This window comes from Ursus americanus, chromosome 24 (assembly GCF_024610735.1).
Source record: "Ursus americanus isolate L20-20 chromosome 24, mUrsAme1.1.p, whole genome shotgun sequence".
Taxonomy (NCBI): Eukaryota; Metazoa; Chordata; class Mammalia; order Carnivora; family Ursidae; genus Ursus; species Ursus americanus.
Genome location: NC_142150.1, coordinates 30,536,352 through 30,561,547, shown reverse-complemented (window position 1 = coordinate 30,561,547; position 25,196 = coordinate 30,536,352). Strand labels below are relative to the sequence as shown.

General features: G+C 41.3%; 1 protein-coding gene across 11 annotated transcripts in view; it reads left to right on the top strand.

Annotated features, from left to right (window-relative positions):
• AMBRA1 (autophagy and beclin 1 regulator 1) overlaps nucleotides 1-25,196 on the top strand; it is a 164,477-nt gene that overhangs the window by 88,632 nt on the left and 50,649 nt on the right. For 4 of the 11 annotated variants that reach the window (XM_045808694.2, XM_087854788.1, XM_087854786.1 and 1 more), the window contains one exon: nucleotides 24,886-24,921. The exons of the other annotated variants lie outside the window; for them this stretch is intronic. In XM_045808694.2, the coding sequence (XP_045664650.1) occupies nucleotides 24,886-24,921 (36 nt within the window). The remainder of the gene's footprint in view (nucleotides 1-24,885; nucleotides 24,922-25,196) is intronic. 11 annotated transcript variants of the gene reach the window in all.

Here is a 25,196-nt window from a genome sequence, read left to right as displayed (position 1 = left end):
TGAAAAGAAAGAACGTGGTAAGTCAAGCTTAGATTTGACCATGAGCTAATATTAGATCACAGTTGCAAAATGTAATGGCTGTGGAATATGATGCTTCAAATGTGCTTTAAAAACAAAACAAACCAAAAAACCCAAGGGCAGTTACTATACGCCAAGTACTGTTCTAAGCACTTCTCACATATTCACTTAATCTTCACAACATTCTAGTGATGTCCTGTTACTACTAATTTTTGTAGATGAGGAAACTGAGGCATAGAAGGATTAAGTAATTCGCCCAAGACCACAGCTAGTACTTACAGGGTGGGAAATGGGGATGCAAGCAGTCTGGCTTTAGATGGGACTTTTCAAACAGAACCATCATGGGGTGTGGATGACTCCTTATTGGTAGAAAAACAGACTGAATTTTAAACTCTGGTCTTACTTTAAAGAGAACAAAAATAATTTGTTTGGTTCCTAAGACTGCTACTGAGGAGGGGGCTACAAATTCTGCTATATTCTTGTTGTAGCTCCTTTCCCCTAGAAAGGGGGCCCTGTGGAATTACATTCCCAAACAATGAATCCTGAAGAGGTAATTACACTGTTGCCATCCCATTGGGAAGAAGGCTGGGGCGGTGATTACATTCCAAAACAAAGCTGTTTGGGTATAATTGCACTGTGCTGCTCTTATCAGTCTGGGGAAGGCAGGCCTCTGGTCTCCATCCTCATTTGTTTTTGAGATGAAATCCGAATAGCATTCAATTAATAGGCAAGACCCAGGCACAGGGAAGTCAGCCAAAAGAGCCAAGAGGACATTAACTTGCTATTGCATTTTCCTTCTAAGTTTTCCAGACCTTTAAGTATCAGCAAATTTGAGGGTGAGCCCATTTGAGAAAATGTATTTGCTGTTAATGAAGGGTTGGAGACCCCTACTTAGAGGCTGTGCCCCAAAGTCCTCATTGGTCTTTATGCAAAGACGAGATAGTTGGGTAGCAGTGAAATTTCCCTCTTCTGTCAGCAGCTTTACTCTATCAAAAGATGACTGGCCCCTCCTTCAAATCTTTCTCTAAGACTTCTAACATATGTGTTTTTTCATGTATGTGGCTTCTAGTCACGGATCAAAAAGCTCCTCTATGGTTCTATTGAGATAATAAGGCTGACTTTTGTTAAATTTCAGCAATAATCTCTAGATCTGGCCTGGAAGAAGAAACAACACTAATTTAATTGTTTTGTGTTATGATTCAGAGAGCACAAAACAGCCAGTGGCCTCTTAGGCATGCTTGTTGAACTAGAGCAGAGAAGGGAGGAGGATGGATGTTATCCGGATGTGGGTTGCACAGACCCTTCAGAAGTGGCATTGCCTTGGGTGTCTGGCTGGCTCAGTTGGTAGAGCAGTGACTCTTGATCTCAGGGTTGTGAGTTTGAGCCCCACATTGGCTATAGAGATTACTTAAAAATAAAATCTTAGAAAAATTTTAAAGAGTGGTGTAGGCTTGGCCATTGCATCAGTTAGCCCTTCCTGCCCTACAAACCACCCCAAAATTTTTTGGCTTAAACCAGCATATATTTTTCTCGAAATTCTGTGGATTCAGTATGCAGTTTGTCTGGTCTGGGCTGACTTAGCTGCTGTTTGTGGTCAGTTGATGGCTTGGCTGGGTAGGTGTGGTCTTGATGTATAGGCAGAATAATGGCTTGCCAAAGATCTCCACATCCTAATTCCTAGAACCTGTGAGTATGTTATTTTCTGTGGCAACAGGAACTATGTAGATCTGATTGAAGTTACAGATTTTGAGGTGTGGGAAGGAATTATCTGTATGGACCCACCCATTCTAATCAAATGAGCCCTTAAAGGGGGAAAAGGCAGGATAGTCAAAGACATGCAATGATAGAAGATAGGAATAGCCCTCAGCTAACAAGAAGGAAACAAGGACCTCAGTCCTATAATTGCAGGGAACTGAATTCTGCCAGCAACCCAAATGAGCAAGGAAATAGATCATCCCCTAGAGCCTCCAGAAAGGAATACCATCCTGCTAACACCTTGATTTTAGCCCCATGAGACCCATATTGAATTTCTAACCTGCAGAACTGAAAGCCAGTAAATTTATATTAAGCCATTAAGTTTGTGGTAATTTCTAATGGTACCCATAGAAAACTAATATACAGATGGCTTCGTGGACGTATCTGGCAGTTGGAAGGCTGGTTAGCCTAAGCTGGGATGATTTATCTCTTTCCTGTTCACCAGTAAGTTAACTTATGCTTCTTCATGTAGAGTCTCAGGATTCCAAAGACAAATAAGAGAGGTCAGGCCTCAATGCGCAAGCACATTTCAAGGCTCTGGTTATGTCACTTTTGTTCCATCAGCTAAAGTAAGGCATGTGGCTAAGCCTAGAGTCAGAGAGGACCCTCTCCAAGGGCATGAATACAGGGAGGATTAACTCATTAAAGGTAATTACTGTAACATTGTACCACAACTAAGTAGATTTTTGAGATTTGTGGTAGCCTGGTAGCTCACTGTAAACAAATTGCTTTTTTTTTTTTTAAGTGTGCTTACGTATACTTAAAGGTTTCAGCATATCAAGGGATATAGATGTATAGATTTGAAACTTCAGGAAACATCTTGGCTTAGATCATTAATTGGATTATTCAGAGAGACATGAATTTAGGAATTACATCCAAATAGGAAGCTGGATCCTGGTTTTCTAGACATAATGTTTCAAAGAAACTACCTTTTCTCTTTCTCTGGGTGTTTTCTGGGATGTAGCCCTCTATTTCTGTGTGCTGGAGGGTGAAAAGATGTGCAGAAGAAACGTGTGGGTGGTTGGGCCCCTCGGGGCCACGTGTATTTCTGTGTAGGAGTAAGACTGGCAGAATTAACAGTACGAGCACTTACTAAATCGGCTGTCAGTGAACCCGTACCTGTGGCATCATTTATAATCCGCAGCTCCTTTAACAGAGGCAAGTTGGAAGAAAAGTTCCTGAAAACTAAGGCAAGGGATCTTTGTGTGCCCAGTCACTGTAGCATGTTGTGCTTTTTTATACCAGCAGTTGGGAGAATCTAGAATTGAGTTCTCCTCAAGCATAGGAGTTAACTTTTGTTTGACTTTATTTATGAGACGTAAACAAAACAAAACACTACGTTATGGGCTCCGAATGTGACTGCATGGATTGGACCTCACGCATGTAGAGGCAAATCTCATATTCACCAGTGGTTCTTTTAGGACTTCCTTGATGTTCTTTCAGAGTTATCTCAATGACTAGTAGGATGTAGACTCTGCTGCGGGTGAGCCCTGGATTTTGTATTGGGCAGTTTTGTTCAAAATGGGACAGCCTATGCACAAGAGAGGTGTATGTATACTTACCGTTGGGAATTTTAGCTGGCTTTGATGAGATCATCCAGCTCAACAAGGCACCCAGTATGCTTACTAAGCATCTCTTTGCCCTGCCTCAAAGCTTAGCCAAGATTCAGGAAAGGACCATGAGGCAGAAAGGGAGCTGCTGCCACAACTTGAAATGTACACGTGTGACCATGTTTGCTACTAGAAAGGGAAGAGAAGTGACATGCTCAGCTGAGCCTGGGATGGGGAAAATGCAGATTCCACTCCCAAGAGGAGAGGGAGCAGTGGTGTACCTTGGGAAGGAAGAACAGCACTAAGAAATGTACAGACTGTTTAAAGAGCTTATCTCTTACTGTCTGATAAGAGGCTCGAGTTTGTGGTGATGAGATCCAGCCAATATCCTTCTTTTCTTCTGCTTTTGCTCTTTGGGTCCCCTTCCCCCTCTATCTTTACATTTATCTCTTCATGAGTCACAGAATTTGAACTTGATATTCTTTAAGGTAAAATGAATACAGCTAACATAAGAGGTAATTGAGACCTTATAAAAGCCACAGACTGTTTCTTGGTCTAAATATTTTCATTGATTCTGCTGAAGTGAGGTGACTGGGGAAAAGTGGTAAAATGTGCTGTTGCTTATTAGGTAAACTAATTAAAACCGAAAATATCAATGTCAAGCTGAAATAAGTTTTTCAAACACCCAATTCCACCCTCGTGTTCTAGGTGAAAAGACTGCTGGGATAGCTTAGGAACACCTGCTCCGAAGAAGTTTCCAGCTATGCTCATCTTTGTCTTACCTCGGAAGAATTTTAAGGTCTTCTTGGGTAGAAGCAGCCAGCACCACGGGTTAGCTTGGGAATCTTTGGATACCTCTCTACCACTATTATTCAACCCAAGCCACCCCTGAAAATATGCCATCTAAATGAAAACAGTGAGCTTGCTCTGCTGGCAGCTTCCAGACTTGTCCCCACCTCACCCCACCCATTAAACAGTTGTCGCTGAGCCTCATTTATAGACTTTCTCAGGCTGCCACTTGGTACAAGTAACAGGAATTGGCCATAGAATTTGGAGATTGTTCATTCCCCTCAGCCTTCATGTGTACTTTTTGTCCCTCTCTACTCTTATTTCCAGGTACTCCGTCTTTTAAGTTTGGTTAGCATAGACTTACCAGTCTTTGTTTTCAGGCACTAGGTAGAGTTGTCTACCTTTTCCTTTATGTTACTAGTGTCTCTCCCAAGTGGGAGAGGGGCTTTTTTCAAAAAGGCTAATGCAGGGGCGCCTGGGTGGCTCAGTTGGTTAAGCGTCTGCCTTCAGCTCAGGTCATGATCCCAGGGTGCTGGGATCGAGCCCCACATCGGGCTCCCAGCTCAGCAGGGAGCCTGCTTCTCGCTCTGCCTGCTGCTCCCTCTGCTTGTACTCTCTCTCTCTGTCAAATAAATAAAATCTCTAAAAATAAAACAAAACAAAACAACAACAAAAAGGTTAATGCAGCTTCTGGGGAGAGAGACTGTATGTGCTCTTTTCTGATACCCAATGAAAAGCTATTAGAGTTTAGAAGTTCTGGGAAAAAAATAATCTTAGTTTTGGTATTTTGGGATATTCTTTATTTAAAGATGCCTGCTTTTGGAGCACCTGGCTGGTTTAGTCGGTAGAGCATGTGACTCTTGATCTTGGGGTTTGTGAGTTCAAGCCCCACATTGGGCACAGAGCTTACTTTAAAAAAAAAAAAAAAAGATGCCTGCTTTCTTTGCCCTCATGTTGAAGGCCACTGTCTCCTATTCCACCTCCTTCCAGATCTGAGACCTTAGAATAAAAGTGAAAAGTAATGGTAAGAAATAATGGGATTTTTTTTTTAAGATTTTATTTATTTGAGAGAGAGAGAGAGCACAAGCAGGTAAGGGGCAGCGGCAGAGGCAGAGGGAGCAGCAGACTCCCCGCCGAGCAGGGAGCCCCGCGTGGGGTTGGATCCCAGGACCCTGAAACCATGACCTGAGCCGAAGGCAGATGCTTAACCATCTGAGCCAGCCAGGCACCCCAGAAGTTAGAGGATTCTTAATATCAAGAGCTAAGCAATGTTGGTCAGAATTTGACTATTTTACATCTTACAGTTCTACATGACTCATAATTTTTGTGTGGGGAGTAGAACTGAAACAAACTATCAAACTGGGTATGGCCCAAGGGCCTTGTCTCTGAAGGAAAATGAGAATTTTGAATCCTTAGGCCTTTTAATTGTGGCCAATTGAATTATGCTCAGATCTCCTCTTATATCTTTCCTTCATTGGACAGTTTGTGATGGGAGGGGCTTTTTTTTTTTTTTTCTTTTTAAGTATTTATTAGAGAGCGTGAGAGCAGTGGGGAGGGGCAGAGGCAGAGGCAGAATCCGACTCCCCACTGAGCAGGGAGTCCGAGGGGCTTGATCCCAGGATCATGAGATCCTGACCTGAGCTGGAAGGCAGAAGCTTAACCCACTCAGTGGCGCCCCTAGGAGGGGCTTTTTTGTGTGATTAATAAACTCAGTCAAAGATTATTGTAAACAACTACAGGTGAGATTAAGGTACAGCTTACCTCCCAATGACATGGATGCCTCTTTTCTCCTTCTTCAACCTAGGACCTAGGCATTAAACTGTTGATTCTTTTACTTATGGTCTCCTTTGGCTTTGGTGTTCTTAAATGTTGAACATTAGGAAATCTCAAGGAGTCAAAAACCTTTGCTTTTGAGAAACCAAAGGTTTGAATTCTTTTAATCATGATTAATCCTTTGTATTCCAGATTATACCTAGCATTGAGCCCTGGAGGCTGCCTGCCACCTAGGTTGACTAGGATTGAAAATTAATCGGGTTACTGTTTCACTCTCAGAAGGATCTAATGTACTTGATTATTTATTTATTTTATTTATGCTGTTGATAATACTTTTTTCCCATTTAACAATGTATTCAGTCCACCTTGACTCATTTTCTCCTCTCCTCTTCTCCACGCACTCAGGTTGATCTTATGAGAACATAGTGTGGTCCCCTCCTCATGTTACAGATCTATGGAACATCTCAAGTTGAGCTTTAAAATTTCCATTTCTCAACTATATACTGTATTGCTTCTCTTCTGAACTTCCTTGACTTTTCTTTTTTCTTCACATCTTTCTGCTCTAAAGACCATGTCCGGGATATCCTTAGAAAAAGGTAGATAGGGATTAGGTATCCTTAGTGAACCAGGACTGTATTTTTCTTCTTGAGCCTAGTCTTATCTGCTAGCCATGGGGAAAAATCTGAAATGAGTATTAGTCCTTTGTAGGTTTCCCCCCACCTCTGTCCAACAGACAGTTTAGCTATACTAGAACAAAGGGTAGAATTTGGGGTAGAAATTAGAGTTTCTTTTTGTACATGAGAAGTGTGTGAATGGACCTATTCTATTCATATTGATCTTATATCTCAGAACAGTTATTCATTTATTCTCTTATTCATTGAAAACTATTTACCTCAGTGGTCCTGATATTTATTAACTTCATTATGAAATTAATCAACAGGGAAAAATAGCAAAACTGACTGATTTTACTACTCCATCCATTGCTATTCGAATGGATAATATAGTCTTGTTTTCACGTTTGTGTGTAATAAATTAAATGGAATATCGTTTTTGTTTTTTTTGTTTGTTTGTTTGTTTTTTTAATAATGATTTTTTATTATATTATGTTAGTCACCATACAGTAGGTTTTCGATGTGGTTTTTGAGTGCTACTATGTGCTAGGTCCCATGCGAAGTGCTGGGAAATTTTCAACAGAAAAAAAGTTAAGTTAACTTAAGAATCCTTCAGGTTTAATTATTTTCCTACCTTTTCAGTACTTTGAATTACTGTTGTTACTCTGTGTCCAGAAGTACTAGATTTTAGGTGATTCCTACCCTTGATCATTACATCACTGTCACAATTTTCCCCACAAGTAACTGGAAAATAATTAGCTTTGTTCTATGACAAAGCTTTACCCAGAAGATGTCAATAGTTTATCCTAAAATGTGTTACAAAAATGCAAGCTATCACTTCTCTCGTTTTCCTTGTGTCTCTTCACCACATCTGAAGTTCCTGCCACTCAAACCAGGCTTCATTAGTCTCCTTTTCCTCAACAAGCTTTTTTGGCAAAGTGTAGTGTCTTTCCAGCTTTGGCTTCCTTAGATCAAGTTAGTCGTCTCTTCCTGGCTATCACAGAGGCTGTCATTCTGTTGTGATACAGGAGGATGTAGTCCTTAATGAGTGCCTTTGGCACTGTTTGTCAGTTGTTTACTTCCCCGTGATGTTGCATTAAAGTTTTAATTAACCACTGAATTTGAGTTGACTTCTTAGTTGAGGCAGCTTTCCTTTCCTGAAGGCAGGCTGACTTTTGTTGCATAGCCTAGCACACTGGCATGCCACCAAGTTTAGATCAGTGTATAAAATGCACATTTGCTAAAAACTTTTTTAAATTGTTGATTTAGGGACTGAGGAAGTCACATATGTGTTCTAGAGTAGGATACAAGTTGGTAGGAGCAAGAGGTAAGAGGCTGGTGCCAAAGGAAGAGCTTTTGTTTCCCAGAGCATGTGAGAAGTTAGCCTGGTGAGTAGGTGAGTGAACAGTCTGGGCTTGGGACAACAGTCTGCTCATTGACACAGTACCAAAGTCCACTAGATAGGCACCATGAGACATTGTCCTATTACAATAGTGACTGTGTTTTTATTATTACTGACTTGAGTATTGTTTTGAGTCTTTTTTTTTTTTTTTAAGATTTTATTTATTTGACAGAGAGAGAGAGAGCACAAGTAGGGGGAGCAGCAGGCGGAGGGAGAGGGAGAAGCAGGCTCCTTGCTGAGCAGGGAGCCCAATGCTGGGCTCAATCCCAGGACCCTGAGATCGTGACCTGAGGCAAAGGCAGATGCTTAACCGACTGAGCCACCCAGGCGCCCCTGTTTTGAGTCTTTTAATCCCTTCAAATATACTGCCCCAAAATATAGTACCCAGATGTATGTTGTAAACACAGAAAGACTTGGGAACTACTGATCTTGTGTGTTGGAAGCTGAACAAGAAGTTGACAGCCTGGCTGTTGTCATTCTGCCTTGTTCACTATATAATTTAAGTGAGTCATTTGGTCTCTTTGTCCACTTGACAGGAGAGGATGTCATGCTTACCTCCATGTTCCTTCTAGGGATTAAGTAGGAAAAAATGGCAAAGTACTCTAACTTCCTTTGGACAAGATATTATCTGAGGTCAAAAGGAATAAAAGTAGATCTATACCTTAGCACTCAGGTTATTTAAAGTACTTAAACTACTTAAGACACACTGGGACTGCCAACTTTGGATGTTCTGGTGACAGGAACACCTCAATGCTAAGAGACAGGCTCAGGTGGCTGAAAAGGATCCATCTCTGCTTAAAAAAAGGAATCACTAGAGAACATCTGACTTGTGCTAGGCACCCTTGGGACATAAAATAAATACTTCTGGAACACAATAGAGGTGGTCACAGCCACAGTAAGGAGGGAGGTGGGGCCTGTCCAGGGTTTGTGCATCATCTTCTCAGGCTGAATGTAGTTTGTGACATGTCCTGACTATGCCTGGCTAATTACTATTTTGAACTCTTTTCCAAGAATTTAACATTAATCAAAGATCTTAGGCCATTTGTCACTCCTTTGTAAAAGTTAATGTGGTTGTGAAATGAAACCTCAAATATTGAAATAAAAAGTTATTCCTTAACCCCTTTGAAAGATTAAAAATGCCAACATAATCTTAAGGAAATAGCTGATAAAGTAAACTTTTATAACTGAATTTATTACTAGCTTGGGGAGAGGCCATATAGCTTAATAATAAGGGCAGCTGAATTCAGATTTCCTCTCACTTCTTACTAACAGGGTGACCATGGGAAAGTTGTTGAACTTATCAGAGCTTCAGTTTCCTCATCTGTAGAGTAGGGATTCAGTAACGCCATTCAGCGACTACCCTATTTATTTAAATTGCCAACCCGCCACCCCTTCCATTTTCCATTTCTCTTCCCTGTTGTGTAGTTCTCTGTGGTACTTGACATAATTTCACATGCTATGTGGTGAACTCATTTCTGTTATGTTTCTCCTCTTCCTCCTCCCAGAATGTAATTGCCATGAAGGCAGGAATTTTTGTCTGTTTTGTTTATTGTCTGGCAGGAAGTAGGTACTCAATAAGTATTTGTTTAATGAATAACCAAACTTCCTTTAAGGTAACTCTGAAGGTTTAATGAGACTCTTTCATTGAATGAGAACTTATCGTGACCCTTGGCACATAATAAGCGTTCAGAAAATGGTAGTAATTATGAAGTTTTCCTCAGAAGATAGTATAGGTCTTACTTATATAACTGATTAGTGTAAAAGTATTTTGCTACGTATTTTTAAAAAACGAATATAAGGGGCACCTGGGTGGCTCAGTCAGTTAAGCAGCTGCCTTTGGTTCAGGTCATGATCCCAGGGTCCGAGGATTGAGCCCCGAGTTGGACCCCTGCTCAGCGGAGAGTCTGCTTCTCCCTCTCCTTCCCCTGCTCCTGGTTATTCATTTTCTCTCTCAGATAAATAAAATCTTTTAAAAAAATTAAAATGTCTGCGTTATTTTCATTAAAGTGACAACTCGGAAAGCTGAAGAAGACAAAAGCAAACAGGAAAGGTGGGGCTGGTGGACAGGAAGAAAGAAAAGCTTTTCAAAGGGAAGTGATCAAAGGAACACTGTTTAAGAGAGGGCAGTTCTTGAAGAACTTAAACACAGAGTTACCATAGGAACCAGCAGTTCCACTCCTAGGTATATAGCCAATACAACTGAGAACATATGTCCACACAAAAACTTGTACATCAGTGTTCATTATTCCTAACAAGTCACAGAGTGGAAACTGTTAAAATGTCCATCACCTAATAAACGGGTAAATAAAATGCGTTATATCCATACAATGGACTATCATACAGCCACAAAAAGAAATGAAGTACTGATCCATGCTACAACATGGATGAACACAGAAAGCATGATGCTAAGTGCAAGGAGCCACACACAAAAGGCCACATAGTGTATGATTCCATCTATAGGAAATGCCCAGGAGAGGCAAATCCAAAGACACAGAAAGTAGCTGCCAGGGACTGGGTAGGAACTGAGGAATAAGAAGTGACTGCTCATGGGTATGAGGTTTCTGTTTGGTCTGATGAAAATATTCTGGAATTACACAGTGATGATGGTTGCTCAACTCTGTGAGTAACTGAAGTGTATGCCTTGAAAGGGTGAATTCTACACGTGCGTTGTATCTCAGTTAATAAGAAAGAGACGAGGGGCGCCTGCGTGGCACAGCGGTTAAGCGCCTGCCTTCGGCTCAGGGCGTGAATCCGGCGTTATGGGATCGAGCCCCACATCAGGCTCTTCCGCTGTGAGCCTGCTTCTTCCTCTCCCGCTCCCCCTGCTTGTGTTCCCTCTCTCACTGGCTGTTTCTATCTCTGTCAAATAAATAAATAAAATCTTTAAAAAAAAAAAAAAAAAGAAAGAGACGAGTTCAAAAAGAATGAATAGGGCCTAGGAGGAAGTCTCTGTTTTAGGAGCTACATTACTGTGACAGAACAAAAAAGGTAAGAGACATCCATATTCTTATAGATGAAGTTGAGAGCAAATCAGTAGAACCAAAGTAAAGAGGAAATTTTAAAACACTGCTTCACTCAGCGTAACTATATGTTCTTCAAATATCTGTCCCAAGAATTTGAAGCAGCTCTAAAATCACCTTAGTACAGAAGAAAGAAAGGGTTTTGTGAGCTCTTAATTTAATTATATGCATTGAATGATACCAACGTATAAGAACTTAAACAAAATGCAAATTTTTACAACCTAAATTTCATCAATTAGGGAACCACAATTTGATCCCAAACCCTAAACATGCGGTTCACTTAGGAAAAACATGAATGCCCTACCCGCAGGGCACAGGACGGTGAGAAGTACCTAGGAGGCCCTCAGACATTTGTTGAATGAAGGCAGTTGGCTGAAAACCAGTGCTGCCTTCCGGGAGTGGTCTGTGAACTGTAAGAGCAATGCGTGGCAAAGGTGAGAAGACCGCGCAGGAAGCAGTGTGTGCTGGTAGTTATACAGACCAAGAAGGCCCATGCATCACTCGTAAGGAAAAGGAAGATGTAATCAAATGTTAGATTCAGTTGGTTTAGGCTTGTACTTCTACACATATAGTTGTAATATGTTTTAATTTAAAGTGCCCCAGGTAATAGGTTTGGGTGTATGTTAAATTCTCTAGCGCCTAACCCTTCCTCTCCACAAAAAAACATTGTTTTTATAACAGGATTTTTCTTATTACTTTGAATGTCTTTAGGAATCTAACCCTTGCATTGCAGCGAAATAGGCTGTGACAGAAGCACTGGGGACTCGAAATATGAAAAAAAAAACCCAAGCCCCAACAAGGTTCCTGACTTGAGGGAGCTAATAACCTAGCAGGAGAGAGAAAATATGTACACAAATATGAGAAGGCAGGAAAAATATTGTAAATATACTGTACACCCTAAGTACAATGTGAAGATAAGTTTTCTTGACAGTAAAATCTAAGAGTAAGACAGAGCAACATATAGCAACACTTTTTTAAAGTTACAGTCATCTAATATCCATACCTTGCATTCTGGTATAACTGATCACTGTGATATATGTTCTTTTTTTTTTTTTTTTAAGATTTTCTTATTTATTTAAGAGAGCATGAGTGGGGGTGGAGGGAGGTCAGGGGTGGGGAGCAGCAGAGGTAGAGGGAGAAGCAGACTCCCCACTGAGCAGGGAGTCCAACACGGGGCTCGATTCCAGGACCCTGAGATCATGATCTGAGCTGAAGGCAGATGCTTAACTGACTGAGCCACCCAGGCACTCCAATAACTGACATTTTATTAAATTCTTTTCACTTTGGATGGTCCACAGCCATCCTCTATTTAATGTGTCAAAAACCAAACTTTCTTTTTTATAACGTTCTTCCCCTCCCTGCTTTTGCTAATGCCGCCAACATTCTTCCTGACCCCAGGTGCTAGGCCTGTGAGTTTTTACAGATTTTTAAAAAGATGTTATTTATTTATTGGAGATAGAGTGTGTGCAGGTGCGGCACGAGAGTGCACAGGAGCTGGGGAGGGCAGAGGGAGAGGGAGAAGCAGGCTCTCTGCTGAGCAGGGAGCCCTGTGCGGGCTCAGTCCCAGGACACTGGGATCCTGACCTGAGCCGGAGGCAGACACTTAACCAGCTGAGCCACCCAGGCGCCCCTGGATTCTTACTTCTTACCAGCTCTGCCATATTCTGTTCTCCTGCTGTGTTGAGATGGTTCATCCCTGATGGAATCTCTCATTGTTCCTTCCTTTCTTGTCTCACTGTTCTAACCCTGGTTCTGTTAACTGGTGTTGCTCTGCTTATTGTTGTCCCACCTCTGAAATACTTGCCAGAGTACTCTTCATAAAATGTGACCAGACTGCTGGTAAACGTGAAGGAATGAACACCTGCTTTTATCTCTACCCTCTCCTAAATTCCCTCTAAAATGACAGTGAAGGAATTAGACAAAAATACATGCTCATTGTAGAAAGAGAAAGGGAAAGGGAGGGAGATGAGTAGTGAGTGACAAGAGTCTTTCTCCTGCAGAAGAAACAAAACTGTATGTGAAAGGAAATACAAGTTTACTATACTATTCCTGTATGTTGTGAATATTTATATAGTCCTAGTACTGTAAATAATTAATATTATTTAACCTAAAAATGTGTTATAGCTATTTTGGAAGGGTGGGGGAGGAAAGAGGGTGGGAGAAATCATCTCCCATCATAGGAAGCCGGTAGATAATAGACGAAATGGAAAATTTAGTGACAGTAGAAATATGACAGTTAATTATCAGAAGAAAAACAGCTGAAAGATTTGAAAAGTAATTGCTTCTGGAGAGCAGAAATCAGGGGAGAGGATGGGGCAAGAGGCTGCTATTTGACTTTATTAGTCTTGTAATATTCTTTAACTGTTTAAATTATGTGTATGTAGTGCTTTGATAAAAATTAAAATTTAAAAGCTATCCACTTTATAATTCCCTTACTCAAAAATTTCAGAGGATTTCTCTTTCCTGCTGCACTGACGACAAATTCCTTGTCTTTTTTCAGCCTGACTTTTATATTCTTCTTTATATGAGCCTTTGCTTCCACGGAACTGGTAATAGCCCTTGAACCCTGAATTGCCTTGAGCAGTGGCCTCTTTCTACCCTGAACCCTTCTCCTCTCCTAATTTCCAAATCCTGTCATTCCTTCCTTTAAGCCCAGCTCCTGTTTCCACCCTGAGTTTTCCAGATCTCCCCTCCTCAAGCCCAGTGACCCCTCCTAAGCAGCTCTAGCTCTAGTTGTCTGTACTACTCATTAGACACGTTGTCTTTTTCTTGTTTGTAATGTTTTTGATGTAAGTCTTATCTCTCCAAATGTATTATAGGCTCCAAGCAAGGAAGAAGGACATCTTATTACCATTTTATATACATCTTCCACAGTGCTATGTTTGATAGATACCTGTTTAATATTCAGTCCTCACTTAGCCATCAAAAAGCTTTCTGTTTTGAGATCACTGCTCTTTATTCTGGGCATGTCTCAAGACTCTGTACTTTGGTCTAAAAAATCTCTCTATCTTTGTCAGCCTTAGTGAGGTTGAAGGCCAAGGCGTTATCTCTTTGCCAGTGATACTGTCGTTGATTGGCACAGTGTGCTAGTCGTTTTATAGAACATAACATAGACAATCCCTCATCTCCCAAACCCTGTGGATATTTAAGCCTTTCATAAGTTTTGTATTATTTGAGAGAAATGATCATTTATCACCACCATCACCACTTCAGGGATTTATGAATCTTCTCTCTTTATACGCCCTTGCCTTATGATCCCCTGCACTGCAAAGAGCCAAGAAAAACAAAATAAACAAAGCCCTCTGCAATTTCCATTTTCTCTTGGCACTCAAAGAACAACCACCTGGCTTTACATGTGCCCTAGAAAGGCTTCATCAGTGATATGTCCTCTTCCAATGAACTAGCGCTCCAGTGTGACCTGAAACATTTAAGTCACTAGTTCTTAATCTTATAGAGGACAATGAGCTCTGTGAGAATGTATGTTTAAAAGCTTGGACTCTCCTCTCAGACTAAAAGGTGCACAGGTAGCTGTATTAAAGTGTACCCAGGATTTTGGTTTTATTCAGGTATGGTAAGGCCAAGATAGTTTGTTACTTTAAATTCCCAGAGTAAAGGGACACACCATACTGTGCAGGTGTGGGGGAAGTATGGTGGTCAGTCAGGAGGCAGAGGGAGGTGAGGAGAAAGTGTGAGCCAGAGCCTTTCTTGGGGTTTTCAGGAGGAATGGGTGAGGCAGAGCAGATGTGCTGAGTAAGTTTAGGATTAGGTAGCCTGAATAAGTTTGTCAGACTCTGGGCTGTGAGGTGGTCCCTGGTTGTCCATACCTGGGCCTGGGGTAGTTTAGGGCAGAGGAAATACTGGTTTGTTGTGTGAGAGTTTGATAAAGAAAGTGGTTGTCAGTATGGAAAGGGGTTCTCAGAATGGGCTCGGTTGGTTTGCATGCATGCAGGCAAGTTGTTTGCTGCTGTCTCCAGGAATTAGCTGGCCCAGGGAGGGGCAGTCCCTCAGTAGGCAAGGCAACCAAGATGTCAAAGCACTATAAAATATAGAAAACAGAAGACACGATTAACATAATATTGTACAGACACAATTTTATTTGCTGTTTCAGTGGTCTTTTGACCTCCTGAAGCCCCATCTGTAGATCCCAGGTTTAAACTCAGCCTCGGGCTCTGCAGGCTCCATGCCTTTGAATACCGTATTTGAGTTGAGTTTTCCTCTTCATAAGAAGGTCTGTAGTTAATTATCTGTTAAACCTAGAGAATGTAGCAACTGCTCAATTTTTTATGGTAAAGCTTTTCTTTCTGCTTTCTTTTGACTTTTATACCAGGAGCTTTATTTGTGGGTATTTTATGCCAAGAGGGATAAGCCTGCATCCCTAATTGCTGCATCAAGTCTTTGCTCACAGGGCGTCCTGATGACATTTTAAATACATGGAAATTTTTGAATGCATGAAAACATCTAGTGCTGATTCTCTGCTGCATTTTTGCTCTGGCACCTGCTCCTCTCTTCTCGGAATCTATCTCATTGCCTAATTCTGTACATTGTCTCCAAACCTTTCATTAAGCATTGTTGGAAATTTTGCTTTTTAACCTCAGCATCCCTGCTTATCTTTTGAACAAAAACAGAACCATCTCTGACTACTAGGCATTTCCTCGAGTGAAAAGCTCCCCATCTTGCCTTTTCTGACTTTTCAGAGCATGAAATGGCTGTACTAATCCTGTTGGCCTTAAGGCAAGAGCCTTGCAGAGTCAGACAAAGGGGATGGCCTGCTCCCAGCTTGGATCTTCCAGAGGCCAGAGGCAGAAACTTTTTAACGTTATACCAATTTGCAGTAAAAAGTTTGCCCACCCCTGCTTTGTTTTGGCTGCAATTATGAAGGAAATAAATTCTTGGAGTGTGTCCTCTGCATATAACCATCAATTTCTTAGTGCCCTGACTACTATACTCTGTAGGTTTCCAGAGGTTGGGTGCTTTCCTAGAGTTTTAGCAATCGAACAAAAGGGGTTTTAGGAATTTGGGAAGTGTCCTTGTGCTGGTTGAGTCGATATTTCTCAAAGGCAAAGGTACTTTGGCTCCAAGTCAACGAATTGAGTTGCAACTATGTGCTTTGTACAAGGTGCTCCGTAGGGTACAAGGACTGAGAGGTGCTTAAATCTCTCAGAGGGATTTAAGATAGTCCTTACTGTTAAGGGACCAACAACCTAGTGGTGAGAGTCACACATGTTCAAGTACCCATTTGTGTCTGTATTTAATATGGAGTTACTGTATACCTTCTATGGCAGCGCATCAAGATAGTTTTTCTGAAGATGAGAAAATTGTTTGTGTCCTTCCCCTCAAAAGAATCCATTTTCAGTGTACTGTGGGGATTCAGGTTTGGGAAAGTTTTGAGTGGGTACAGAACAAGTGTGGTTGGTGTGTAGATTTCGAGTTGAACCTCTGGTAGACTGATTTTTTTTTTTTTGAGATTTTATTTATTTATTCGACGGAGATAGAGACAGCCAGCGAGAGAGGGAACACAAGCAGGGGGAGTGGGAGAGGAAGAAGCAGGCTCATAGCGGAGGAGCATGATGTGGGGCTCAATCCCATAACGCCGGGATCACGCCCTGAGCTGAAGGCAGACGCTTAACTGCTGTGCCACCCAGGCGCCCCTGGTGGACTGAATTTTATACCTATCCTCAAATGCAGTGAATAATGACAGAGAGTCCAGCCTGGACAGGAGGGCAGGCTGTGAGCAGAAGGAATATGTCAGAATAAGAGAAATTAAGCAAAATGCTTAGGGCTTCCAAAGAGACAATCATATCAGGTTAGTGAGATCAGAAAAGGCATCCCAGAAAAAAGGATTAAGAGAGTCCTTGAATAAGGCTAGGGGATCAGGGGATTTTAGTAAGCATTTATTAGAGGAGAGAGAAAGGAATCTACATGGTAGGAACAGTGTGAGCAAAAGTATAAAAGTGGGGATATATTTAAAACATATTTCCAAAATGATATGAATAACAAGCAATGGGAGATAAGCACAGAAAGGTAGGTGACAGATTGCTGAGGGCCTTCAATAGCAAACCAAGGAATCTTGCTCAATTTAGGCAATGAGGAGCCATTAAAGCTTTTGAACAGGTGAGCAACACAGTCAAAACTCTGCTTTTAAGAATAATCTGGCATTGAAAGATGGATCAGAGCAAGAATAGTAGAAGGGAAGCTAGATTATTTTGTAAGGGACAGAGCCCATGGCTTAGTGTTAACTGCCAACATTATTTCACGTTACTCATACCCCAAGGGCCTTACAGGGAAGTCAGCATCTTATTATGCTTTCTTTATGATGACCAGCAACAGAGTCTTAAAAAGGTGTGTGTGCCACCGTGCTCACTGGCTTGCAGGCATCCCTGAAGTGTTAGGGCAGGTCCAGTGTTTTCTGAGCAATGCATATAAGCAGTTCTGGCAGAAAAGACAAGACTAAAACATATCTTAATTTCCTTCTGCTTTCCCTTGTGAAATATCTCTTTTTTAAAACTAAAATTTTGCCACGGGCCCCTTTCAGAAATTTATCTAACCTGGCATTAAAAGTAAACCTTTCTGGGGCACCTGGGTGGTGCAGTCGTTAAGCGTCTGCCTTCGGCTCAGGGCGTGATCCCGGTGTTATGGGATCGAGCCCCACATCAGGCTCCTCCGCTGTGAGCCTGCTTCTTCCTCTCCCACTCCCCCTGCTTGTGTTCCCTCTCTCACTGGCTGTCTCTATCTCTGTCAAATAAATAAATAAAATCTTTAAAAAAAAAAAGTAAACCTTTCAAGGTAAAATATTAGAAGGCATCGAGATGGTTTCTAAGAGAAAAGCTTGGGGCTGGGCATCTGTTTGTACATTTCATTGATGCAGACAGACTGCTCCTAGTGTGTACCCAGGAAGCCCGTGGCCTTAGAGCCTCTGCTTTGGTGAGGTACAAAGTTTGTGTGACCATCTGCCATTCATAGCTGCCTACTGGATTGTTTCACCAGTGTAGTAGGCTTTGCGTGGTAGAGACCTGATTCATCAAGTCTCAGGACATGTTTCTGTGAGCAAAATCTTTTATGTGAGGAATTCCAAGTAAATGAAATGTGGCCATCTCTGCCCACCTTTGGAATTTTGTGGGGCTCCATATCCCAAACTATTTCATTTCAGCCAATTACTGCCTAGCCCGTACCTTGTTGGGCAAGGATTAAGATTGTGGGAAAGCATTTAAAGGTCTTTCTTTTGTGTCCCTAGTTGCTTGTTTCTTGCTTGTTTACTTCCTCCCTTCTATCCCCTTTCTCCCTCCTTTCAACAGTGAGACACTTTAACACTCCAGAAATGCATAATACATATATACAGGCATGTATGTATATAGCAAGCATTTATCCACCCACAGCTGAGATTTAAGAGTTGTTAACCAGTTTGCCCTGTTTGCCTCAATTTTTAAAAATTAAATCATTGCAGATAAAGTTGAAGTTCCTTTGACTTCCTTAATTATATTTCCTGCTCTATATAGAGTCAACTCCTATCATGAATTTGGTTAAAATAATTGCAGTCTGTCTTTTATAACTTTTTTTTAAGACTTATTTTATTTATTTGAGAGAGAGTGCTCCCACGCAGGGGTGGGAGAGGCAGTGGGAGAGGGGGAGTCTCAAGCAGACTCTGCACTTTGCATACACGGAGCCCAGCTTCAGGCTTGATCTCACAACCCTGAGATCATGACCTGGACCGAAACCAAGAGTCAGATGCTTAACTGACTATGCCACCCAGGTGCCCCTATAACTTAATATATTAGTAAAATATCATTGTTTTTTGTGGTTTTTAAAAAAGTTATTTTTTTTAAATTTATTTATTTAGAGAGAGAAAGAGAGTACGAGCAGGGGGAAAGGGAAAGGGAGAGAACCCCAAGCAGACTCTGCCGAGCTAGGAGCCCAATGTGTGGCTTGATCCGAGGACCATGAGATCGTGACCTGAGCCGAAAACAAGAGTTAGACTCTTAACCAACTGAGCCACCCAGGCACCCCTGTTTTGTGTTTTAAGAGTTGTATTTATATAAATGGTATCATACCACATGTGTCATTTTATAACTTTTGAAATTCAGTATTAATGTTTTTATCAATCCACATTGACAGTTTGATTAATTTGATTTGTTCCTTTTAATTGTTACATAGTATTTTATATTTATTTGTATGCATTTCCTTATCTATTCCTTTACTGATGAGCATTAGGTTTTCTAGATTTTTACTTTTATAGCATGCCTCAGACTTTTTTTTTTTTTTTTAACATATCTCCTTGTGTATATGTGTGGCATTATCTCTAAGGTATTTATCCAGAGATGGAATTGTGCTGGCTTCTTTTTAGTCACATAGCACAGGTTATTTTGCTAAAAAAGACCTAACTTCTTCGATGTATGAAGAGCATCTCAGGGCACCATTCTGACAGGCACTCAGTGAAAATGGGAAACTCGTGATTTGTGAGCCTTACTGCAAACCCAGGACCAAGGAATTCTTTTCAGTCCTTCAAATAGTTAGCTTCATGGAACAGATAAATGTATGTGTTAAATTTGGGGATATTAAATAGCAAAATGTATAACTTTTTAATAGATAATTATAAAGGTAACTTATTACCCTTCCTGCCCTTTGAAAACCCGTAAAATAATAACATGTTCATTGTAAATAATTCAGATACTACCAAAATATGCTATAATATACTGTAAAAAGTTTAAACATCTCTTCATCTTATTCCTGGTTGGTTTGGAATGTATCTTTCAAAATTTTTTCTATGGACAAGCAAATACGTGTGTGTATTTACTCATCTATGTGGTTTTCTCCATTTTGTTTTTTAATAGAGATGAGATCCTACAGAATGATAGATAAGGACATCTTTCCCTGTCAGTACTTGCAGACTTTTTTTTAATGGCTGTGTGGTGTTCCATAGTGTGATTGACTATAGTCTAACTGTTCTTTTTTTTTTTTTTTTTAAGATTATATTTATTTGAGAGAGAGTGTGAGCACAAGCAGGGGGAAAGGGGAGAGGGAGAAGAAGCAGACTCCCTGCTGAGGAGGGAGTCCCAGGACCCCAGGATCTTGACCTGAGCCGAAGGCAGACGCTTAACTGACTGAGCCACCCAGGTGCCCCTAACTGTTCTCTTCTTGATGGATGTTTAGGTTTATTTACAATTAAAGACAAGCTCTTTTTACAAACTGTAGTTCCTTAGTCCCATTCTTGGGTGTATACATCGGAATGGAAATTCCCTTCCCAAATGATTTGGTTCTTCATAATTCAGCCTGTCCCCATAATAGATATAAGCAGTAAAAACTGACTAGGACATGTTTTCTCACTTGTAGAAGGAACAGTTTATAAGTCTGGCAACGACATTCCTTGCAGTTCCCATCAATGTTCCTCACCCTTGTGTATTTCGTGTTTGCTGTATGATATGACGATATCCTAAGTCCCATGACTGTACAGTATTTAAAATGAGAGTAAAAAGTTGATCCCTTCTGTCATCTTAAAAATGAAGGAGGGTTGTCCGGGTGTCTCAGTCAGTTAAGCATCTGACTCTTGGTTTCAGCTCAGGTCATGATCTCAGGGTCATGAGATCCAGCTCTGCAGTGTCGGGCTCTGTGCTGGGCATGCAGCCTGCTTAAGATTTTCTCTCTCCCTCTGCACCATTCCTTAAAAAAAAAAAAAAAGGAAAAAGCATGCAGTACCAACTAAAAATTGATGGCTAAGTATACAGAGTTATAAACACTTGAACTCAGAGCAAACTTTATGTACTTAGGTAACCTAAAAGGTGACAAATGTTTTGTGTTATGAAAATGGCTAATATTGTGTGGGCAGAGATTTCTCTCTAATTCAGAAAAGGTTTCAGGAGGAGATAAGATTTTATTGAGGTTTACAGACTGGAAAGGCTAATTTGGATTATTGTTTAGCTTCCAGGTACATCCTTTTAGCTGTGTCTCAGTATGGGGCTCGTTAATACTGCTTTTCCACTTTGTGCCTGGTATTAATGTCTGAACAGTGGATTTTTTTTAAAAAGATTCTTATTTATTTATTTGACAGAGAGAGAGAGACAGCCAGCGAGAAAGGGAACACAAGCAGGGGGAGTGGGAGAGGAAGAAGCAGGCTCATAGTGGAGGAGCCTGATGTGGGGCTCGATCCCATAACGCCGGGATCACGCCCTGAGCCGAAGGCAGACGCTTAACGACTGAGCCACCCAGGCGCCCCTGAACAGCAGATTTTAATTAGAAACTATTTCAAATTCGCTATCTTCATGTGACAAGTGTTGATCTCCTAGGATCCCACAGCATATGCATGACTGTGTGGACTACTCAAGTTTCTGAGCAGTTTGTGGTTTGAAACAGACCCAGTCACCACACTTTCTCCCACATATTTTTGCTCCAGACTTTCTACTAGTTGGTGCCTGTTCTTTAAAATAAAGGTCTGAAATCTTTTTCCAGGATTTCAGGATCTAGAGGGAAATAGCCTGGCTGGGCCAGTAGAGCAGAGTGTCTTTTCAAATGTCTTAAATGATCTAGTTGCTAAGATTTTTGCCAGGCCCACTTTTAGCAGAATCAGGATGTAGTTTTTTACAAAATTCCAACCATCTTCTTACAAGTAACTGCCACAAGCATTAGGAATTGCTGACCTTTTCATCTTACTCTAAAAACCCAAGTCTTGTTACAAAAACCAGGTCTGCTGGGTGCTTTATTTCAGTATCACAAGTCCCAAAATACGCGATACTTCTTTTGGACCTACTTGTGGGAAACCTGTAAGATCGTCCACCTTTTAAAGGTTTCTCTCACTCCAAAGTGAATGTGAAGCTGATGCTCAGGGCTGAGTGTTCTACTCTGTAGTCCACTTTCTCATTGATTTTACCTTTGACTGCCAAGCCCCAGGGGATTTTTTGTTAGCCCTTGGAGCTTAGCCTTTCTGTCCCTGGCTCAGTAGTAATGTGGCAGTGGTTGCGGTGAAGTGGCAGCATGCTGCCCTTGGTGCTCCTAAGTCTCCTCTAAACTGAGTGAACCAGACTTTGGATTAGAGAACTTTACCCCGGGGCGGGGGGGGGGGGGGTTGCCTTCCCCTCAGGGAGCAGCCCTGGCCTCTTACACGTTGGCCCAGACTGACTCAGCTGGGTAATACTGTACCCTGAAATGTACAGGTGTGATTTGACAGGAGCTTTTCACCCTTTACAAACTGGGCTCCCTAATGAGAATGTAGGCTCATAGAGCAATAATTCACGTGTAGGTGGCCTGTAAGGAAAGTTTTAACAAAAGAGTTGGTTAAGAAGCTGATTTATTTTCTTGCTTTAACTCTTGTCATGTGCTGAGTGGGGGCGGAAGAGGAGGGGAGGGTGGGGAATGGCGCTGCTGAAAGCATTTATCTTCATTTCTGCCATCTCCCAGTGTTTATTACCCTGTGATCGACAGATGAGGAAAGCTGCCAGTCAAACCCACGTTCAGCACATTTCCATTTCCCTTCATTGCAGATTTTAGGCTTTTGAAATCTGCATCCTCTTTGCAGCATTAAAGGTCGTTTCCCTCCTGCTGCTGACAAGCCCAGGACCCTCTGGTCCAATTCTACTCACTTGTGCTTCCACCAAACAATAAAAGCTGCAGGAGTCTCAGCAATTTAAGACAAGTGATTGATGAGAGCCATTCAGTGTTTGAGTCAGTCATATGCTCTGTTCATCTTTCTCTCTCACCTCTTTCTCCCTCAGTCCTTCTCCCACCCTCCCCCCTCTCTCTGCCCATCCTCTTGCTGCTGAGCAACCCCTTGAGCAGCTCCATTGTGCATCAGTGAGAGGATGACAGCCTCCCCGACTTCTTTCCAGGCTTCTCTCAGGGACCTGCCTAAGCCAGTGTCCTCCCAGCAGCAGAGGTGACGGGGTCCTGTAGTCAGTGCCAGGTTGTGGGGGTTGTGGAAGTGGAGGCAGAGTAATTCTTACTGCTCTTATCCCCCTGTATGTCTTCCGTCAGAGGTAGAGGCTTTGAGGAAATCCTGCCTGGTGGGAGTGAATGCTGGGTTTTTAACTTTTGTTTTTGTTTGGGGGTTGTTGGGGTTTTTTCTGCATTTCTCCTAAACTTTATGGGTTTTGGAATGTTGTTCCTGATAATCTTTTAGTAGCATGTGTTCTTGTGAGCTTATTTGTTTTTGTCTTAAATAATGTTTGTGGGTGGAAGAAAGGTAATGATATTCATTTCTTTGAAAATGGATGTTCTGCTTTCATAATTACTTGTCCCAATTACATCATTAGTGTAAGTGTTAGATAATTGCTTCATTAGGAGATATATATATATATATACGTATATATATATACGTATATATATATATATATATATATATATATATATATATATATATACGTATATATATATAAAAGAAGGGCAGGTCTGCAGAATGGTGATGAAAATGGGCCTCAGCCTCTTCATCTACCCACACAGGAGCATCTTAGCTTGACTTCAGAGAGCTAGGAGGTACCAGTCACCCAGCCAACAGTCAAGATTAATCCTGGGTTTTGATACGATGGGAGGAAGGAGTGTGAGGACCTGGTGAAGAGCAACTTACTCTCTTTGCTTTAGGGTGGAATACAGTGCTGAACTCCAGATGACATTGGTACATTCAAGGCAATGTGATTGAATCATTGGTGATCCCTGGATCAGAAAGCAAAGTATCTTTACGGCAACTCTTCCACCTTTGGGCTTTTCTGAACAACACTAGTTGTAGCGGCATGAGCCCTGTGATCTGTTTGACCCCTCCGAGTGGCTTTTTAAGGGAAAATGGCCATGTCCAGCCTAGAGGTTATCTGCTCCCATCAGAACTAACTGCTTCCTGTAGATTTGAGTATGCCCCGATTTCACCACCTTGTCTGTGAATGACTTCGGGTGCATGCTATCTAGTTATGCATCTCTACTTTAAAGCGCATGCTAAAACACACACCGTTATTGCATGCTTCCACTCACACGGGTTTCTAAAGTAGTCGAATTCATAGAAACAAAGGAGAATTTTGGTTACAGGGGCCGGGACGGGGTGGGTGGGGGGCAGGAAGGGGAGTTGTTTAATGGGTATAGAGTTTCATATTTGCAAGATGAAAAGTTTTGGAGATTTGTTTCACAACAGTGTGAATATACTTAAAATTGCTGAACTGGTTAAACTACTAAACACTACTGAACCACTTAAAAATAGTTAAGATGGTAAATTTATGTTAGGTGCTTTTTGTCACAGTTTTTTAAGAAATTAATACCAGTTTCTTTGTACCTCTTGCTCTGGATAGGAAGGCTCTATCCATTGCTCTGGCCCTAATGAATGTAAGATTAATATCTCTTCCTCTCTTCAGGTGTTATAAAACTTACTCTGCTGTGGTCACATAATCCTGGTTTGAATTGTTATTTTGAGAAAATTTTTGATGAATCTGCGATGATATGTAGAAATAGTTCATAGCTATTTCTTTTCCCTTCCTTGCACACGTTCTGTATTCCAGGCCTTGCTGATTTCTTTGTTGAGTTCTCAGACTATGATTTGTTGTTTTGTTGGCTTCATCTAATGCCTTTGACCTCAACAATAAGGCATTGCCTTATCTTTCTTGGATCTGCCTCCAAAGTTCGTGATTTGTCTGTGGACTAATGCTACCCTTGTTTTTAAAGAGTAGGAGCTTTTAGAGCCTTTAGGAGTTTATTGGACAATAAAATTTTGTTGATTTAGGGGCCCAGTTCCTGCTAAGACCATGTGTAGTCATTGATATCTTTGTCTATAAAATGTTTACTCTTTGGCTTATGTTAAATACATTTCAAATTTATATTGTGTAGTGATTTATCTTGATCAGTTTAAGTGACCAATTAGAGCAGTTATTAAACAGCTTAAATCTGATAGACCACATACCTTACTCAGAACATTTCCTATATCAGAGTTATAGACATCTACATGATACCTGTTCATTTTTGTTTTTATAGAAAATGATGTCCCCTAATACTCTTTTTTTTTTTTATTTTAGCCTCAGGAAAAAGTGAAGACTTGGTTTCAGCTATAGGTAATATACTCAGAATTGAAAACCTGAAAACCTCTTTAAAAACCTACTTCTGGGGGCGCCTGGGTGGCTCAGTTGGTTAAACGTTTGCCTTCAGCTCAGGTCATGATCCCCGGGTCCTGGAATCAAGCCCCTGTCCAGCTCCCTGCTCATCAGGGAGCCTGTTTCTCCCTCTGCCTCTCCCTCTCCCTCTCCCTCCGCTGGTTCTCTCTTTCCCTCTCTCTCTCCCTCCCTCCCTCTCTCAAATAAATAAAATCTTAAAAAAAAAAACAAAACAC